Raw genomic sequence first — 20,612 nt, forward strand, 5'->3', positions numbered from 1 at the left:
AACCACTTCAGGGACAGAGATTTATTTCATGACAGTGGTCTGGCCTAGCTTACCACAAATATACTATCCTGTCGCTTTAAGAGAGATTTTAGAAAGTACCTACCATTAATAACTTTGTTAAGTCCTACTTCAATTTCAGGGAATCCAGATGTCCAAATCACTCAGATGAATCTGAAAAAGCTACTGCCAAGATATCCTGAGAGAATAGGCAGCTTCTGTTTTCTGGATAAAGGCTTCCCTTCCTTAGCTCCTGCAGAATGAAAGGCAACCTGAAATGCTCTAGGCATGCAGCTCATCTTGTTACTACTGAGCTGGTAACAGCAGGGTTATGCTACCACATCCCTGACAACGTTTGGGCAAGACCAGGACAAGGTTTGGTATCATGGTTCCTCAAGAGCCTATTAGAAACAGGTTTCTGAAGTATGTGCTTCCAAGAAACCTCACTGCATGCCCATGGGCTGTATATATATATATGCAAGAACGGAACTATAAAAGAAGATACTGTCTCCTCCTAATACTCATTTACTACTTCAGGAAAAACTGTTCCCATGAAAAATCTCTGCACCTAAGCCAGCTATTTACAGCAATATTTCAGCCTGTTCCTTGAGAAAAGGAAGCTACTTTGTGCACAACTCTGTCTAGCTGGGCAGCTATGACTATCCACCAATACATGGGCCAGCAAGAGAGGGCCTGGTGATGCCTATGGTGGGAACTACGTGCAAAGAAATCAAGAAGAGAGAGGCAAGTTCAAAACAGAACTGTCATGGCAGCATGTGATAGCAAATGAGGTCAAGGGAAAAAACCCAAAGAGTTTCTTGATACTTTTTCAGGACAGATTGGACGTCTACAGCCATCTTACCTGATCTAGCTTTCTGCATAACTCGTGCTGCAGACTTACACCCAGGAAATCCTCCATCAGTCCTATACATTTTGTCTGCACAATGAGGTATCTCCTGCAAGGACAACCACCCACCCTTTGGAAGGATTCCAGATCATAAAAAACTTGTAGCATTCCTACCTTTAGAGCCCTGACACTGAAGAACAACAAATATAATTGGGCAAAATGTTACACCAGAGAAACACCCTCCTTAACAAACGTATATCTAGTCACTGGAGAAGAGAAACAGTTAATCCCACTGCACATTCTTCTTCCTGCAAAATCTTTGCCTATGTATGATCTCTGTGAACTTGTCATAAAAAAGAGAGAGGAAAGACTCGATGAAGAACAATGCTTGCTGCACATAACCTCTGACAGAGCAAAGAGAAGCTATTTTCTGTACCTTTGCAGTTATACCACAATTAACATAGCTACAAATATCTGACACTCTGTGTCAGTGAAACTTTTGAAGGTTCAGGTGGTCTGAACCTAGACAGTCTCCCAGAATTCTAGATGGGATTGGAATGCACTAACATGCTTTTCCATCTCCACTAGAGTTTATGATTCCATCACACTCAATTGCCCTTTAGAAATTCTAGAGACTCTCCCCTTCCTGAGGAGCTCTGAGTAACCTGAAAAGCACAAAACAGTGGTAAGGAATACTCTTGTGATTTCTAGACAACAGTGTAAAGTTTGCTCTGTGACTTTAAGGATTGTTCATTTGCAATATATAAGGAAATCACTACCTAATAGCCAATACAGAACTAATTAAGGAGCACACCTACCAGACCCAGTCACAAGAGTCCTGCTTTCTTAATAGCTGGGAAGCTTTTATGTCTTACCACAGAATCACTGGTGCAGCTGAGCTGCCCCCAGATGTATTAATACTGAGACAAAGTATACAGACAATAGAATAAAGCTTCAGAAATTTCAGTAATTTCTCACAATTCTTCCTCCTGCTCTAAGTATCTCTGGATTTTCAACGACACTCTGCCAAGGTCATACTCCTCAAGGATGTGCTAAGCAATCTCTCTGACTGAGTGGTCATTTATTTCCTGTGGTAGGAACAAAATCAAATACCATCTAACACAAAACCAGGTGTGTTTAGCTTACAGCAATACTAGCTGCTCATTAAATGGAAATTCTTGCCCTAGACCAGTGCTGGATATTTTGTTCAATCAGAGAACCATGTGTTTTGCAATCCTTGGCAATTCACAATTTACATAGCCAATGAGATCTAGTTTAGTTAGGCCTAAAAGAGAATTGCTTCAAATAGCATCTTCCATATGGCTACAGATATGGACACTCTTACCTTATCTGAGTCTCTACTAAATACATTGAATCTCTTATTCAATAACCTGCAGAATAATTTAGTGCTGAAACATCCATTATGCAATAAAATATGGCAGTCTGAATGCTACATAAAGAGTTGTGGTTAGATATGTGTTTGAAGACAAGCAATGCTCCACGTTATGAGCCTTTGGTCCCAAGCTATTTAAATTGTTGCTGGCAATCCTGTTTCGTAAGTATATGAAGTGGAATTATACTAAGTACAAGTAATTGCCACATGCCCACAGTTCTGCTGGAGGCACTTAGCATGGAAAAATAATCTTTCATAATCAAAGTCAAAATAAAAAATCAAAAGAAAACCAGACAAAAGATTTTGGATGTTGCTCCTTTGCATGTTATATCTCTTATCGTATCGATGACCATCTCATCTGCTTGGCATATTTTCTTGTACTGATCTACCTGTACGTTCGTAGCTTTAGGGTTGTCTGCTGTGGTAGTTGCCTGAATGATGAAGCTTGAGTACCGAGTAGGCTAAACAGAAATCAGGCTTGAGTGTCAGACATACTTACAGCTTTGTATTTGATCAGATAATGTCTAATTGGGGAGCCACCATCATCCTGCTTGATAACATTCACTTTAATGGAGTTTCCGTCTTCTCCCATCTGACCTTCCAGTTTGGGTGCGCTGGGTTCCCCTGAAATAGTGGTGGATTCATGTTTAATTGCTCAAAAATTTCATTAGGAAAGAAGTACTAATCAAAACCAGTAAGAATGCTTCATTAGATTCAGCCACCAGCATATCAGCTCCACTCTGACTCAGGCACAAAGTATATTGCGCATGTCTAGGGACATAAGTATTTGTGAGACACAAGTGTTTTTAGCATTTGGCAACTTTCTTTTCATTTTTGTGCATACCTAAATGGAGTCAGAGGCTAAGCAGAAAGGACCCCAAGGATGCCTTGGAGCAACAAACCACTCTTCATTGTTTCTATTCTAAAATGCTGATGTGAAATATCAGGAAAATGTCAAGTCAGTACATGGGAAACAGGCAGTCTGCTTCTGTGAAATGTTGATGAAAGGAGCACCATTAAAAAGGAACATGATATTTGTTACACAGACCTGTGTTTGCACTTAGTTCTGTTTAGGTTTTACAATCCTTTGATCAGAGATTCACTGTTGCGGTCACTTAAATGGGTGTGAAAAATGGCACTGAATCACAACCGTGCACGTTTTTGCTCAGTTTGCACTGGTGTAACTAACTGCAATGAATACAGGCTGCAGAGAACTAGATCCCTTCATGCTTCTGTAATAACCATTTCTAAAAGAAACAAACCATCATTTCCCAATTTGCATTCCTGACATCAGCAAAGAACAGAGATTTCTCTCTCCTCCAGGGCTTGCTCACTTACAACCACACCCTGTCCAACCGGAGTCTCTAGGAACTGCCATTTTCCAGCCCGTTCCCCCATATCCTCCACAGATGAACTGCAGAAGATGGTTCCCCACTCCTCAGCCTGAGTACTTCCTTCTTGCACTTTTACTACACTTCCTTTAACAAAAGTCAAATCTACGCCCTGTTTACGTAATTACAAAGCTTCCTTTCAGAAATACTGCAGCAGATTACTGAAGACATATGCTTTCTACTTCCTCTTCCATATTACCCCAAGGATCAGCTGTTCCCAAAGTGCTTTGATAGCCTGTGAACTCACTGTGGAAGAGGAATTATTACCTGTTTATCTGTTTTTGTGAAAAAAGAAACCAATCAACCAAACAACCCCCACCCAACAACATATACATTAAATTAGCAAAGGACTTAAATGGTAAAGGAGTGCTTCTCTCCCTTTTCAAAAATGACAGATCACAAAAGAGCTCAGATTCTGCTAACCTTCTGTCAGAGCTGGGGTGCTTGCTTTGCTCCATTTTATGGAAAGGCAAGATACAGGTTCCTCCATGCCAATGCTCCTCTGAGACTGGACTTCAAATTATATTTCTAAAGCTCTGAAATGTCCAAAGAGCTTAAATGCCAGTGAAAATTAGTAAGACTTTACAAAATTCATTGTTAATCTTGCTGAAAAACTTGCTAGGTTTTTTTTATAGTACTTCTGGTTTATTTAATATTGTCTCTGTGATATAACCTAAGCGCTTAAGCCATTGATTCTGGGCTTTAAAATTGCTTAAGATTTTTGACCATTTTAGCTGTTATTTTGGCTGCCCTTCCTGACTCAGAAACATGATCTTCTTTTTTAAGCACATACATACCCGAAACCAACAAAAGTGCAGAGAGAAGCCAGCAGTACACTTTTATCAATAATGATGCATATAAGCACTACCACAACAAACCACTAAGACCACTGAAGGTATTTCCTGTAAGAATATATTTGTCTATCTAATAAACACATTTGGGGAAATAAAGCAGACAACGGTACTACGTTGTTGACTGCCATCAGTCCAAATGAACAGGTGTGAGACAAATCTATCATCGCCTGTTTCAAAACTGGTGGGCAGAGATATTTTTCACTGTCCTGACAGCCATGTTTTATGTAGATTTATACCCTTATGTCAGCTCAAACTCATCACAGTAAGTTCAGAGTAGCCTTTCCAATGAGGAGTGTTGACCACAGCTCATGCTGCCTTCTCCTTGCAGCTGTCGAGGGAAGGAAAATGGGGGCATTATCCTCTCCCCTCTGGGGACTCACTTTTGTTTGGCACTCAGTAGAAGCCAAACGACACAACACACAAACTCCCATGGGAACAGGAGTATGTTCACGAGCAGGGCTCATAAAGGGTACCTACAGAGAGGCAATGAGGCAAATCAGTGATAGGGGCAAACAGTCAGAAAGAACAAACTCTCCTGCAGTACAGACTTGTGATCACTAGTGCTTTTACACTGAACATTTGGTCTGTAAAATCAGAAATCTCACTCACTAGGATTTTTCTCAAAACAGATGGGCAGAAAACTACATGTTTAACTCCATCTCCTTTGTTTTACTCCACTCTGCTTCCTGAATCCACGTTACTAGGACAGGATAAGCAATGACTTCTTTCTCATACTCAATACTGCATGTCCAGTGTAGTTTTCTTACTAGGAAAGTCTATGTCTGAAAAGCAGTGGTCAAAGTGGGACTTCTAAAATACCGGCAAAAAATATACCTAAAATAATAAATAAATAAATAAATAAATAAAGGTGGCCCAACAAGGTCCTAGTTCATTCCATTTTCCCTCTGTGGTAAATACCAGCATTTCTCTCTAAAGCACTCATGTTTCATTAGCACTTCCTTTCTGAAAATTCATCACTAAAGAACTAAGCTAGGACTGTCCCATTTCAGATCGTGAAGTCGAGATCCAGAAAAAACAAACCACCCAACAATGTCATTTGTACTTGCAAACTGAGCAATTTACTTGGGAGCCACTCAGTGGGTGTTAAATACCTGGACAGTTTTAGAAACACTACTAAGAGCCTATCTACATTTTCAGGTATCTAAGCAGCTCCAACACCCTGTGCTGTAGGACTAACTGCCAGAACCAAAGCCACTTTTCAGGAAAACAAATGACTTCATCTATCATGAAGAGCCACCATCCCTCAGAGAGTATGTGAGCAAGGCCCAGGACACAGCAAAGGCACAGACCAGTGCTCTGAAGCTACCTTAGAAGTCCTGCCAGTGATCATCTGCTTTGCCTGTTAAGTTGTTGTTCAGTATTCCTGTAATTTATATGCTCCTGTAATTTATACCCTCAGTCAGTAAGACTGGGATGTGTTCGGGAAGGTACCCATTTGAGGACACTGGGAGCAACAGATCCACTTTACAGTACATCTGCCACAGAAAAGTGACTGGAACAAGCATTCTATTTTAGTATAGTGTCACATTATCAGACTCATCTCCAAAATGTCCCTTCTCTCATTCTCATTACTTAAACATTCTTGCACTGAAGATTTCAACCTGTTAACTATTCTGAATCCTCTCTATAATTCACTCTAGTGTTTGCAAGGATGAGGACTTTGCACACCGTTTCCACCCTGGCTACTCAAAAGGATTTCCATTTGTCTTTGCCACTTGCTCCTATTGATGTACTTTTGACTGTGACCGCTGTGCAGTATTTCAGCTCCTGCTGGCTGTTGGCAGAGCAATGAAAAAGGATCAAGAATGTGACTCGTCCTTCAGTCACTGGTTACTGCAAATTTGACAAGTCTGCACTGTTCTGAAAATGGAAGAAAACTCCTCCCTAGCAACTCCCAGCAATTTAGATGGAACCTGGGCCAACACTTGTATGAAAGTACTTCTTAAAGGGATTATGGTAAAAATTAGAAAATAAATAGGCAGATCTAAATGAAAATCCTGCCACATAAAATGACACAGCAGAACCTCTGAAATGGCTTTACTCACAGCCAATAAAATCAGGAGAGATGTTTCCAATGAATGGGCACTAGACCATATCTATTTTCTTTCATTACTAGTTAGCACAAGGCATAACATTCACTCCAAATGCTATTTCCTCTTTGCTTTCTCAACAAAAATGTAACACAAGCGATACAGCATGATCTAGTATAGCAAAAGCAGCCAAACTTTTAGCAAAATGTACTGCTGGGCTCCTGCTACTTACCTGCTGCAATCTATCGTTATAAACAATGAAAATCAGGCTGCAAATTAACAAGGTACATTTTGTGATGCCATTAACTTGCCTCTCTTTAGTTATGAACTCTTGAATTTTTCCACGGGGCCTTATGCTAACTGGTGTGAATGAACAAAGCTGTCTTGAAACGATGGGTATGGAAGATTTAGTCTGCAAGGCTGTGGCACTTGTTAGCGCCCGGAAACTCCTACAGTCCCATGATCCATTTTTTGTTCAGTGGGATTATTCTTAAATATGCAGCATGTTCTTTCGTCTCTGAAGGCTATTCTGCTCAATTTCTTTATGGATAATTTTAGCAAAATCAACCCTGCAATTATTTGTAAATTAAAGATTACAAATCAGCTGCAGTCAGCAGGCAGCACTTCCAGCAAACTCCTGAGTTTAATTACACTCTGCTGTCTGGTCTCATTACATGCTCCTAATTCTTACAGGTTATTTTATGTAACAACTAAAGTGGTAGAATGATAATGACAAAATTCCCAACAGCTCTGTTCAACCATAGTTATACAGATATTGAGCATTTTAGGAGTATTTAGGAGAATTTAAGAGGGTGTTTCAGAGCTGACCAAAGAAAACTTAAATACAGAACGTACAATAGATCATGCCCGTGCTCTGTTTTGCTGTGCACCCTGAATCCAAATACGCTTCCCAAATCTTTGCAGCTCCAAACTGTTGTACAGGTCTGCTAATGTTGCATACACACTTCACCATTCTAGTTGAAAGCAATCTACGGTTCTGCTAAAGCACCTCTATCTTCACTTGCGGTACTACTTCTGATTTGGTCAATGGCCTTTCTTGAACACATGCTGACAGGTAATCCAAAGTGTGGCAAAATGCAATTAAGTGATGACCCAATTCTGAACGTATCCAAATGAGAACAAGACCAAGACACTGAAACGGTAACATTCACAACATTCGCAACTTAAAAGCCTGAACATACCAAAAGGAAAACAAGACCAGGACACTGAAATTTGTGCCTTAAAAGCTGGGTCCACTGCCTAGAGTAAAACCTTCTAATACTTTGTTCTGTTGTGTTATTCTAAAAGTGAAAGGAAATAATAAGCCTGTAGTTAAATACTAAGACGAACTATGCACTCTAGCAGCTAACTTCAGCCGTAGGAATTTACGGGAGCTCCTTTCAATCCAAGAAACATTCTCAATTCTATATCCACTCTGTCTGGATTTGCATTCAGATGCTAATGGAAAGCACGTGCAGTTTTGATATACCAGAGGAACGTTAATCTTTCAGTGTCTTTAAACACTGATCTTTGGAAGTAGTTTCAAGCCCAAGCTCTTCTCCCTCCCACCCCCACCCCCCCAAAAGGAAATCAAACTTTTTTTTGTGAAACATCAATGAGAAAGACGCAAGGTCTAGACTGAAACAGTAATTTAAGACTAGTTCAATTTCCTTGCAGGCTAACACATGCTCAGGCTAACATACCAGGTGCTTCAAAAAGGTAATTACAATCCCATGGATACACAATGTTCTTTGACATGAGAGACATATGCTGGTGCTTCACAATGTAGTATATTTTCTTAAAGATATAGAGACTGAATGCTGCTTTCTTCCACTGTAATTTTTTCTTTCCAATCCCTTGCATCTGCCTACATCCTCATCACAAGATTCCTAAGACAGCAGGAGTGGACACTCAAGAGCTTTATTCCACCCTGCAACAGCTTCCTCAGTGACAGAACCTTGAAAACACAAATGTAATGTTTTCAGGGTGACCATGGAGCTGCTCCTGCACGGATCTCTGATGCACTTTGAAGTAGATGGCACATAGGAACAGGCTTTTGTATTTGTGTTGGAGGTGTTTTGCACTCCCTTGGAGTTGTCCTGATTCACAGAACATAGATTCGCAGAACACAGGGCCAACTGCATTCACGTCACAGGAAAGGACGGAGAATTTCACGATTAACTGATGACCAAATTTGATGAAGGGATATATTTTAATCTTTACTGACAGCTTATCAGGGCTGCATATTTGAAAATCTCTTTCCAGGCTTGGCTGCTCCTGGAATTATGAATGTTAAGAAGGTGAATGCCATCACAGACTGAAAATTAGATGGAAACAAAAGAGTTTTGAAGGAGCAGAGTCACTTTGCCTGGACAGCCTGAAAACACCAGATCAACCAAGCAGTTATCTTTCTTCCTTTCTTTACCCCATCCTAAAAGAAAATATCACCATGAAGGTTACTGATTGAAATCACTGAGTTGCTTCAAGCTGAAGAAGCTATTACTGAAATAACTGCATCAAGACTACTAGCCAATAATTAAATAAAAGCAGAAGTGAATGTCCTATTCTCCCTTTTTCACAGAAGAAATGAGTCCCAATAACAACTGGGGGGCATTCTTGGCTACTTATTTTGCTAGACACTGAGCCACTCTACATGCCCAAAATATTCATGAGCAGCAGTGCTCAACTGTGTCCTCATGTTGCTATATATCTGGCAGACTTGTTTCAGTTATACCTAAAAGGTACAAGATCAATATCTCCTTGGTACTTTTTCACATCCTCATCTCAACAGAAAGATAATTATTAATAGATAAATAGATCTTAAAGTGCTAAGGGAACACTGTAATTATGGAGTTTGACCCCTTCTCTAGCACAGGCCAGAACAATTTTTCCAGTGATCCAGCACCAAGACTAATATGTGAATGAACATCCTTTAGAAGGATATTCATTCTAGATAAGAAGAATCCAAATGTTAGAGAAGCTACTGTACCTTGCACACAGCTATTCGAGTGATTAATTACCCTCTTTTCCACTTTTAATTTGTCTAGTTTCTAGCTTCTGATTCTTTCTTTTCTGACAGTTTAAATGCACTTCTGCTCCCAGAAATACTCCCCCAAACAGAGAACACAGACCATTCCTGAAATCCAGCAGGTGTGGCAGTGCAGACCTTAGTAAAGAGTATTTTACAGTTTTCTCTCCATAAATACATAGCATTTCTCTTAAACAGGCAGATGTAATCCAGATATAGGGCTGTAAAGTAAAAATGAGTTAGTAAGTAATTTCAATCAAAGGAGGAAGAAGTTTAGTAGAAGTTTAGTCCAGCAGAACCAGCATTCCTATCATAAGTCAAAGTGTCAGTAGCTGAAGAGAAAAGGTTGTCATGTTAGAGAAGGAACTCATGCGCACAGAACATGCATCCTCCCTGCAGGAAGGGAGCTGAAAAGGCAAAAGTGCATTACAAAGGAGTGTTACATGCCTGGGGGTCTCCCATTTACACTGAGCCACAAGACATATTGCAGAAATCTGCATATTCCAGCCATACAATCTGGAATCCTTAAAGAATCTCCCCTGCGATGATGCTAGTCAAGTCACTGAGAGCACAGAACTCCAAGCACGTCAGACTTCCTCTGAAAAATCATTTTACAAACACCAACCTGCTTAGAATCCGCTCTGCTGCATAAGGAGGGATGCAGGATCTTATGCTTTCACTATACGGTGTGATAATGTTGAGTAATCCTGTTTGAGCCAGATCACACCTCACATGGTCCTCTGACTATGCACTGTCCTGTAAAGGTACAGTGGCCCTTACTCAGCACAGCAGTGGGAGTACCTAGTAATGGCAAGTGGAGCCTACTGGAAGGTGGGAGGAATCAAGCAACTTAAATATTCATCCCCACACTTTACTTTCCTTGAGAAATGGGAAGGATTTCACTCAGAGACTAAAGTTTACAGATTCCAGCTACTTTACAGACTTCGCTAGAGGGAGACCACTTTCACTGGATTTAAATTTCACCTATGGGACTTGCTTCAGCAAAGAGAATTAAAGTAAAGCAAACAGGCGCTTTACCTCTGAGAAGAGCTAATAGATGTGCATGGTACAATGCCCGTTTTTCCCAACTTAAACTATTTTTGACCAATCTTTCTCTCCGGAGCCCAATTCAAGAAAGCTCATGAAGGCCTATATTTTGAAAGGCACCTGATTTGCTCTATGAAGGGTCTTCCAAAGATGTCATCCTGCCATTGCCCAGAACTGATCAGCTGTGAATAAGCTAGCTTTAAATCTCACTGGTGCCTTTTGGGAAAACAGTTCTGCTTCCGCTCTCATATCATCTGTGGCTCTGGGGGCTTGTTTTTTCTATTATCTCTCTTTTCTTTATCTTTTATGACCAAGAGCAGCTGCATGAGAAAAACAGACTCCAACTCCTCACTGCTCATCTGTCCAGATCTCCCACCACCCTCCTCCTGCTGGCTTATCCTGAAAGAATAATGACATCAGGAAAGACTCCTGCTACGCTGGTTTGCCTACTACCAGATTACAGGACAGAAACTTCTAGACACAAGACAGTGGGACTAGGTGGCTTCAGCCTTGTAGTTCTTATATTTCTAGGAAGCAGCACAATCATTTTGCTGCCTTCCATGAGGGCTACCTGACTGCTACTTTGTAAGAGCTGTCTGTTTTCACTATATATTGGATTGCAGTGCAGATCCCAGAAGTAATCCATAAGCCTTGCTGCATGGTCTCTTCCAGCAACCAAGTTTGTAACTTTCAGAAGGACAGAAGCCAATGTTTTGCCCTGCTGAGAATACAGAGATAGTGCATGCACCTCAAGTGAAGAGTTATTTATAATGACACTGCCCTGTCAGGGTACACCACTGATGATCCTATGCTTCTCTCAGTGATCCATTCTTTGTGCTTCAAATGTAACCTATAATGAATGCGACCAACTGTATTTGAGATGAAGAACCATCCTGAGGCTCTTGAAGCCTGCATCGCTACATGTTAGATCCTACACATAACATGAGGGTAGCTGAGGACAAGTCTGAGCCATTTTGTTTTCAAATTGTTTTTTTATCCACTCTTGCTAAGCCATTAGCACCAGCGATCTCCTGCCACAAGCAAGCGGTAAATGCTTCCTCGTATCCTTTTCATAGTTGTTTATTTTTTGTTTAACAAAGTGTTTCCTTGATCTAATACTAGACTCATTTGGTTGAGATTTTACAAGAAGCTGGCGGTTTTTAGACACCTGTTTTTCAGATAGCCACACGTACCAGAGCTGGATACAGCTGCAGTGAAAACTTCAAATGAGGAGGGAAGAGAATATGGGAGAGCAACAGAGACTTTTCCCTAGTCCCAGGACACTGAATGCATGCTGAGCTCCAGTAGCGATAGTGGTGCAGATGACGGAGACGTTTTATCACACCTCTTTATCCCTTCCACCCAGCAAACATGTTTCAGTTGCCGGCTCTTTGAAAAGCAGCTCCGCTGCTGAAAAAGATCCTGCATCCTCGCTATGCTTTGAAAATACAATTGCCATCAGTCTACGGTAATTTCTGCAATATGTGAACAAGGGAGCAGCTGATTTCCGCAGTCTTTGACCACCGTGTAAACAGGACTAGATTGTGACCTAGTGTCACAGTTTGAAACAAACATAAGCCACACCTATGCAAAGTCTCCACGAGTGGTAAATACACAAGGGTGTGAGAGATAGGAAGAGACGCTTCAGAATGCACACGAGAGAAGCAAACATCAACAACCAAAAATAAGAAACAAAAACAAAAGGACATGCAAAACGAGACAGCCAAGTCTTCAGTCCTCCTGGATGTCACCCAATCAGCTTTCAGAGAGGGAGAGACCCGGGGAAGAGGGGCTGCTTCTGTGCATGCAGTCATGTGGGAAGGTTACTGGTGTTAGTTTCGTTTTTCCTGGCAAAACCCAGCCCAAATCCTTTCCTGGCAGTGATACAAGACAAGAAGGTGATTTTAGAATTAACAGATTGAAAAAAAGCTAGTTCCTTTCTGGGTTTCAAAATGATTTGTTTACTTGCGGAAGCAAAACAAGCAGGGGCTTTCCCCTCTCTTTAGGGTATGCACAGAATATTAAGTGAATTTTCAAAAATCACTGTTATAGAAATTTTTTTCACTACCACAAGCTTTACCTGGAGAGTAGTCTCATCTCCATAAGATGCAAGGGTCAATCTTTTGCTTCTTGACTGCCTGGAGTTCACCGGCTACTATGACTGTTACTGTTAAAGTGATTTCAGATCTTGATTAATTCCGTTGCCTGGCTCTAACAGATACTGTGTGGGAGGAATGAGATGCTCTGGCAAGAGATGTGTAACAGTACTTCTGATGCAAATAGTATGAAATGTTGCTTCCCATCATATACTCTGAGTATGTCAGTATATGTATTACTTCATAAAAACACAATTCCCACTCTAGCTATGTTTAAGTTTTACTCATGCTACAGAAATTTCTTTCTTAAACCACAATGGGACGTGCCTACCAATGACTAAGTTTCAGAGATAAGGATTTTCTGATCCTTTTGATAGGCTACTAAAAATGTATAGGTGTGAAAAGAAAACATTTACAGGAACTGAATTAGCAAAGGAAAGGTAAAAATGTTGCTAAAGCAACAGAAAACATGGTGATTTATATCATCTGAGTATCGTTTGCATAATTTCCCATGGATTAGCAGTCTGAAGTTAGCACACTGATCCCTTAAAAGGTGAAAGGATTTTTGCCATTAGTTTTAAGGGCAGACAGAGTTTTAGATCATTACTAGGGCACTGACTGTAGGATTCTGGCAATGAAAGAAGCAAACGATTGAGCCACATTAGTTTTGTTTTTTCCAAGTTTAAGGATCCTTCAAGCTCAGTACAGGAGAGTGGAGTTTAGTTTGTCACATGCAGACAGTGGTGAGCAATTTCTCCAACGGCTTGTAGAAGGCTTTTGGAGCGACAGAATTTGGAGGTCCCTCATTGCTGGGCAGAGGGGATCCTCCCCCCAGATGTAGTCAACCAATCAGAACAAAGTATGTTACCTTCTGTTCACCAGCGTGGACGACATCATCAGCACCATGCAAGCCACATGACAAAGTCACATGATACGCACGCACATGATTGGTTGAAAGGAAAGTGGAGGAGGTCACATGGAAAATACAAAAAAATTAAAAAACTGATGTAAACAATGGGCAAGGGAAAAACCAACAACAGAATTACAGACTAAATAAAACAGAAACAAAATTAAATTAGCCAGTATATATCAGAAACACTGGGGAGACAGTAAAATTGCCTAGAAATATAAGACTATTAAACCATAGAAAGCACTGAGTTATGACCCCATGAGTGTTAGGCACAGCTGCATCACTGCTTATTAATACCAAGTCAAGAAAGAAACAAAAATTATTGTGGAGAAGGACTGTGCCCCAGAACTTGGACAGCTGAAGGACTCCACAAGACTGTTGGATACAAGACTGTTGAAAGAAAAAGGGAAAACATGTTATTCAGAAATAGTCCAGGCACCAGAGGTGAAGTGGTCCAAATTATAGCCCACACAGTTCAATGAGGATGAATCGTGGTATTTCATTCTGATGTATTCTCCTTTCTGCAGAAACAAACATCCTCCTGAAAATTAACAATAGTAATGACTGAGAAATGTGAAAATCTACTGCATGTAAACATTTCCAAGGACAGAGCTATTAACCAAAGAGCTGCCCCAGGATTTGGTCAGACTAACAGTTACCACTAAAAGTGCATGAGCTCCATCCAACATGTTCAGCCTGAAGATTCAAGAATACGGAATGAGTCATGCACAATGTATTACACCAATGATTTAATGTGTGCCAGGGGATGCTCTGTCAAAGAGGAGAGGAATGAGGAGTTTTGCACTGAAAGCTAATGACAAAGATGGCATGAGAAAGACACAGCTACTATTGAAGGAGGTGAGAAAGTGGACAGACTGAATGATAGCCCAATGTAAAACAAGCAGTTGCTGGACTGGAGGATACCACCCACTCCATGCACTGCTTCCCTTCCTAAATTACCATCTACCTTATAACGTGCATTTTTCAGGACAGTTCTTCTGTCTCATCTTACTACTTTACTCTGCTCTGGCACTTCCCTGTCAACTTGGTGTAAATGAGAATTCAAATGAGGTGCTTGTACCTGAGAAAATTATGTATGCCATCATTCGGAAAAGATGTGATAGTACAAAATGTAAAATGTTTGCTGTATCTAAGCATTCAAACTACCCTGTCTAGTTATCAGCGCAGGCTCATGGAACCCCAGGCAGGTGCACCATGAAGGAGGATATTAAACCTTGTAGGCTACAAAGATATGAGAAAGCTTAAAGATGGACAAGAGAGGCTGCCTTTGAGATCATTTCCTCCCCAGTGAAAGCTTTAGTTAAAGATCAAGGGCAAAATCTGCAGTACAAATCTGACTAAAAGCCAATTTGGATGAGGCTTCTAAGACACTGAAGAGTTTTAGAAACATTATCTTTAGTCTATAATCTTGAAATTCATCATACATACATGGGCCAAAGTCAGGTAGTCAGAACATTGATTGCCTCAGAGCTTGCAAGAGGAATGTGGTCATAATACACATCAGCTTCTACTCCCAGGCAGTACATACTGTGGTAATCTGAAAGCAGGAGGACTTTCACAGTCAAACCTGTCTCTCAGGATTATTGGCCGAGGAACCTGATAAAAATGTCTTTTATAGCTACTGTTACTATCAGGGCTTATTGAGAGATATGGGCAACTGACCAGCTTACTTGCAGACCATATTTAAACAAAACAACGAAAAGGAGAGATGCAGTCTTCTCCGATCCCCTCAGCCTCACTTGCTAACTAGATTTTAGACTAGAGTTGTCTGTGTACATTACATTCCTATGAGGGCAGTAACCCCAACACTGTTTGCCTTGAGGCACCGCAGGAGTGGATCTTGGATTCTGGTCAGCCTCAAGCAGTGGCAGAGAACGTACACATCTGTACTTACTTTCTGGCAAATCTGGAATGAGTGAAATGATGGGGAGGAGGGGCAGAGGTAAAGGAATGTGAGAGACAAATGAATTAACGAACAACTGCTATGAAAATTTTCAGAGCTTTTCTTTTTATGTAAATAGGCTACCTCCAGCATTTCCGCCATAGATGACAAACTCTTAGTGGCCAGCCCCATTTCTTGCAGAAAGAAATTCCATAGCAAAAAGAGTTACCACCTCTATGGGATTCCCATGCAACCTTTCTCCAAGACTGCAACTTACTGTGAGTTGACTGGGTGCGCAGTGCAAGATACAGTAAGGGATATCATAGAAAAATCTTACTTGGTTTTCCATCTGCATGTCTCTTGCTCAGTGTCCTCAACCTCCCTCATCCTTCAACTTTTGAACCTATTCCCCAGTTTCTAATAGATAGGACAGAAGTCCCTATAATTTCCAGAAAAACAGGAGGCTAGATACAGGAAAAGAACCAAATTAGTACCTCAACTGAAAAAAATATTCTGATGTGACCTCAAACATACTGCTAGGCAAAATAATCCACAATAGAGAGAGCTGTAAGAAAATAAGCTCCATTAAGCCACTTGTACAGAACTATTTATCTGAACAGCTAAGATGATTAAGTCAAATGAGGTCCATGTTCCTAAACTCCTTACATGATTCTGGACATCTTCTCCCATATGCTATTAATCACATATCAAAGTCAAAACTCACTAAAGTCGGTGAAGAAACACTCTTCAGCTTCATTAGGTTTTGATTAGATCTACTGTTCAATTTTTCATGATGCTATGCAGCAGTTCCCCTAATTCCTACTTGCTCCTGGTTTCATTCACTTACCCACTGAGGTTAGGTTTGGGTGACACACAAGCTCACTCAGCAGTGTCATCCATAATTAAATGATGACAAGTTCTAAGGGCATCCTGCCCAGTGCCAATTTCCTGCTGTTGAATGTAGCACATTAATATGCTGCAGAACAGCTTAGCATAGGAACAAATGCATCTACTATTCACATAAACAGATTATACATACAAACAACAATGAGTCAGTGCAAGGCCAAATCTGCTTCCATTCAGTATAAAAACCTGAGCTTTGATGCAGGTAAAACCAGAGAGGTTTACAACTTAAAAAATAAATAAATAAAGTGTGTGGAAAATGTTTATCGTGAACTAGCTTTTAATATCTTTTCCGGGTAAAAAGGCCCATTCTTTTTCAATGAACAAAGAATGCTGCACAAAACATGAAACAACATTTTATCTCACAAGCAAAGCTATCTCCTAGCCCCACATGTGAACAGGCATAATGGAGTCCCTACTTCCTAAAGAAAGAATGAAATAAGAAGTATTAGTAGAACTGCTTATTGTCATCTTTTTCTTTCCCTCTTCCCTCTCCACCCCACCCCCAAAGTGTGGGTAGAATGAAAAGTTGTCCTCAGCAGTACACAATCACTGCCACTTCAGAAGTGTCAGGAATTAAGATTCTGCATGACGTATACATGAAAAATACTGCAAGAAGGAAAATGCTCACTGTGGTCACGGGCAGATAAAGGGACATTTCATGTGATACGTATGATCACGGAGTGTGCAATACTGTTTTAGTAATAATTGTGCTAAACGCCCCCACTCCATCCCAGATCCTGACAGAATCACAGACTTCATGCTTTTAGTATTTTCTGGTTAGGTGATGATCCATCTTCTAACCCACTGGAAGTAAACACAGCCTTATCTCAAAGACCGTACTCACACAAACACACACATTGTATTACCGCTAATCAAAAGACAAAAATTTGGGTTCCTAGCAGTGATTAGTTGTACAAAACACATGCATGTGCAGGTAAGCCTACGTCTTGCTGAAGTGTTTTGCTTCATCTTCCAGGACTGTGTTGCAGATAATTTGCTTGGTTTGTGCATGACATGCAATCTATTATAAATCTCCTAGAGGTAGGGATTAAAATTATACATTTGAGAGACCCCCCAGTGTGTCAGAAAGCTGTGCCACTGAACTCTGAACATCTAGCCTAAAACAGACATTTCAACATGGTTCTTTTTCCTACAGATCAACTGATGCATTTTTTAGCTATTTTTTTCTTGGACTACTCAGGACCAGCATGGAAGCATCTGCTTATTTGACTCAGTCCCACTAGAAACAGCCATCTAACCAACCAGTACTGAGCAGTAATTAAAGCAATTTGAATCCAATTTCCAGTTCAGCTACAGACTTCTTGTGAAATCTTGAACCAGTCTTTTAATACAGAGAGGTCATCATTGGTAAGATGGGGTAATAATACACTCCCTTTTCCCTGCAGTCCTTTCTCCTGTAAGATATTCTACCTCCTCATTACGGTCTTCATTTGCATCTTCTTTCAACATTGCAGCTCCAATATCAACTGTATCTCACTCTCTCAATTCACAGAAAATAGGGCTGGGCAGGATATCAGCAAGGTATCTAGTCCATGGCCCTTTTCTGAAGGCAGCTTTAAATCTAAAATCACTGATGAAAAACAAGCAAGGAAAATGTTCTTTTTGGAAACAATCACTGAAATTCTTTTTCTTTCCATTTTTTTTTCCTTCCATGTTTCTTCTAACAGTTGGTACCACATGCTTGGTAAGACAACAGGAGGAGGAGGAAGAGTAGTACCATGCCAGATTCTTAACGCCTACATGCTCGCACAATCCATTACTGCCAGATTGTTAGGTTAACAGACATCAAAATAACATGGCATAGTGCTTTAATTGCCTCAATAGAAGGGCTACAGCATAACAAGTAGCACTCAGGACCAATGGGGAGCAGTTCCCATCTACTCACTTGGTGGCTCTGTGCTTTCGGATTCAGTAAGAGGCTGAGTTGCTATGGAAACATGAAAGATAGATAGGACATGTAAAAGTAGCATGAAAATAAACTCAGAGAGATGGGGATAGGGGCTGTAGGAAGGAAAACAGGGAGGAGGTCTAATGAGGAGGGAGTGAGAATAATGAATAATGAATCTCTGTGCCAGATGTGTATTACCTGAAGAGCTGACAAAAACTGCACTGTGCTGCTAGTATTTTACAACTCCTCTCCATGGGGAGAGTTCTGCCACCTAATGCAGACCCCTCCGAGGTCACAGAGAAGTAAGCCTGACCTCTATGGTTCCTGCAGTAAGCTGGCCCTCCAACAGTCCTCACCAATATTTTCATCCTTCAGCATTTTAAAGCTCTAAATCTAATCTCAGGAACAGCTGCAGCATTTTTGCCTAATTTTGTCCCAAACAACAACTTAGGTTCACATGGAACCTGTTACTAGCCAGGTAAGTACAGCAATTTCTAGGAGACCCTCTAGAGCAGCATCCCATCTCTAGCTAGGCCCAGCTACAAAAGAGGCAGGAGCAAGGAATATTGAGAACTTACCCTCCTGATACACAGTTCTTCCTCACCTCCATGAACTGGGGCCTGGACACGGTCAGAGAGAACAAGGGAAAAAGACCTTACAGTCCAACAAGGATTGAGCACCCTTTTTGATGGGCTACTTCACCCCCTATTACTGGGTGTTCATTATGTAGGGGAAGATACATCCTTGGATTTCAGTTGATTACCCTTGTTCCATGAGTAACTTATAACAGGAGCCAAAGAAAACCTCTTGGTTATCTTTGGCAGACTTTCAGGGAGTTGGAACCCACTTTTTGTACTGCTCTGGTCACAAACTAGATATGAACGATACCAAGAAAAGACCAAAACCCTGAACTTCTCTTTCTATTCACATAGATGGACACTGAGACTAGGGTTTTCAAAAGGCAAGCACTATATGCACCTGTTTAGCTTTAAGACAATGTCCTCACTTCTGCTAACTTGTGCATGGCCACCAGATAAACTCCTCTGTACTGTGCATTCATAATCTCCTTTCCTTTCTTGTTAGCCAGTACTTTTACAAAAGAAACAGGGAGCAGAATTGGAAAAAGAAAGATGACTGTTCCTTTGTTTTGTCAAAAAAAAAAAAAAAAAAAAAAAAAAAAAAAAAAAAAGACAGACACGCATTAGCGAAAGTACTAAAACAAAGAGAAATAAGGTATTTGTGAGAGAAGGTAATAGGCTGAAAGCCCCTTAGGAATACTACTAAGCACTCCACTCCCAAGAAGAAAGGTAGACTGTAGGAGCATCAAATTCTAGGGTTATCAGGAGAGAAGGACAAAGAAGAGTGAATATAAATATTTCCAAAAGCCATAGGGAGAATGCAGCATAACTGAGACGACTATAAGGGATTTCTCTACTACAGTATGTAACATCCTCAAAGATAAAAGACTTGTGATATCTTCTGGATTGGGCAGAGAAACACTACAGCTGCAGAGTGGGGTAAATCAGATGTCTTTGGTTAATCCCTTTTCCTCATCCATGCTGCCATCAGTCCTGCTGACATGTGGGGAGAGCAAGAGACCCTTGCACAGTTTGCAGCTTAAATCTGATTATGCAGTTAAAAAAAAAAAAAAAAAGTGACTTGGCAACAGGCTTAGGGAGACACAAGTCATTCACTTCAGTACCCCCCCTCTATTTAGCTGAAAAGCTAAACTCTTTTCTTGTTTGTTGTGCCAAGGTGATTTCAGGAAATGTAGCCTCACATCACCGAAGCTGAGCACATTCCATAAAACGTCCCTGAAAATGGAACACTAACTGATACAAAATCTTAATACTAAAGGCCAGTCAACAAAGCATTTGCTAGCTTTGACATGGGCAGGGTTGCACTGAATCTTGATATCTCTCTCTCCATCAGCCCAGTGCATTTGGAAGCTGTCTGTGGCTTTTCTGTCTGTCTTGAAAATCAAACCTGTGCTTATCTGCAGCTCCTCTACCAAAAGATTTAGTTTTCCCTCAGTGAAAAAAGAAGAAAAAAAGAGAGAGAGAGAAAGAAAGAAAGAAATCACTCAAGGATGTTAGGCAGACTACACTACAGCCAGTGAGGGGATGCATGCACCGCAAAGTGGAACAAAGACAACCTCTTTCCATCATACTCACTCTCTGCTAAACAGGAGGTGGGTGCAGCAGCACTTGCTAAAGAAAGAGAAAGGAATGTGAGCAGGGGAATGAACTCCTGTTAAATGCTCCCAAATTATTGAATACA

At 40.7% G+C, this 20,612-nt stretch overlaps 1 protein-coding gene across 5 annotated transcripts in view; it reads right to left on the reverse strand.

Annotated features, from left to right (window-relative positions):
- NCAM1 (neural cell adhesion molecule 1) overlaps nt 1-20,612 on the reverse strand; it is a 163,423-nt gene that overhangs the window by 24,076 nt on the left and 118,735 nt on the right. For all 5 annotated transcript variants that reach the window (XM_064524219.1, XM_064524220.1, XM_064524221.1 and 2 more), the window contains one exon: nt 2,737-2,861. In XM_064524219.1, the coding sequence (XP_064380289.1) occupies nt 2,737-2,861 (125 nt within the window). The remainder of the gene's footprint in view (nt 1-2,736; nt 2,862-20,612) is intronic.

This window comes from Dromaius novaehollandiae, chromosome 21 (genome assembly GCF_036370855.1).
Source record: "Dromaius novaehollandiae isolate bDroNov1 chromosome 21, bDroNov1.hap1, whole genome shotgun sequence".
Lineage (NCBI taxonomy): Eukaryota > Metazoa > Chordata > Aves > Casuariiformes > Dromaiidae > Dromaius > Dromaius novaehollandiae.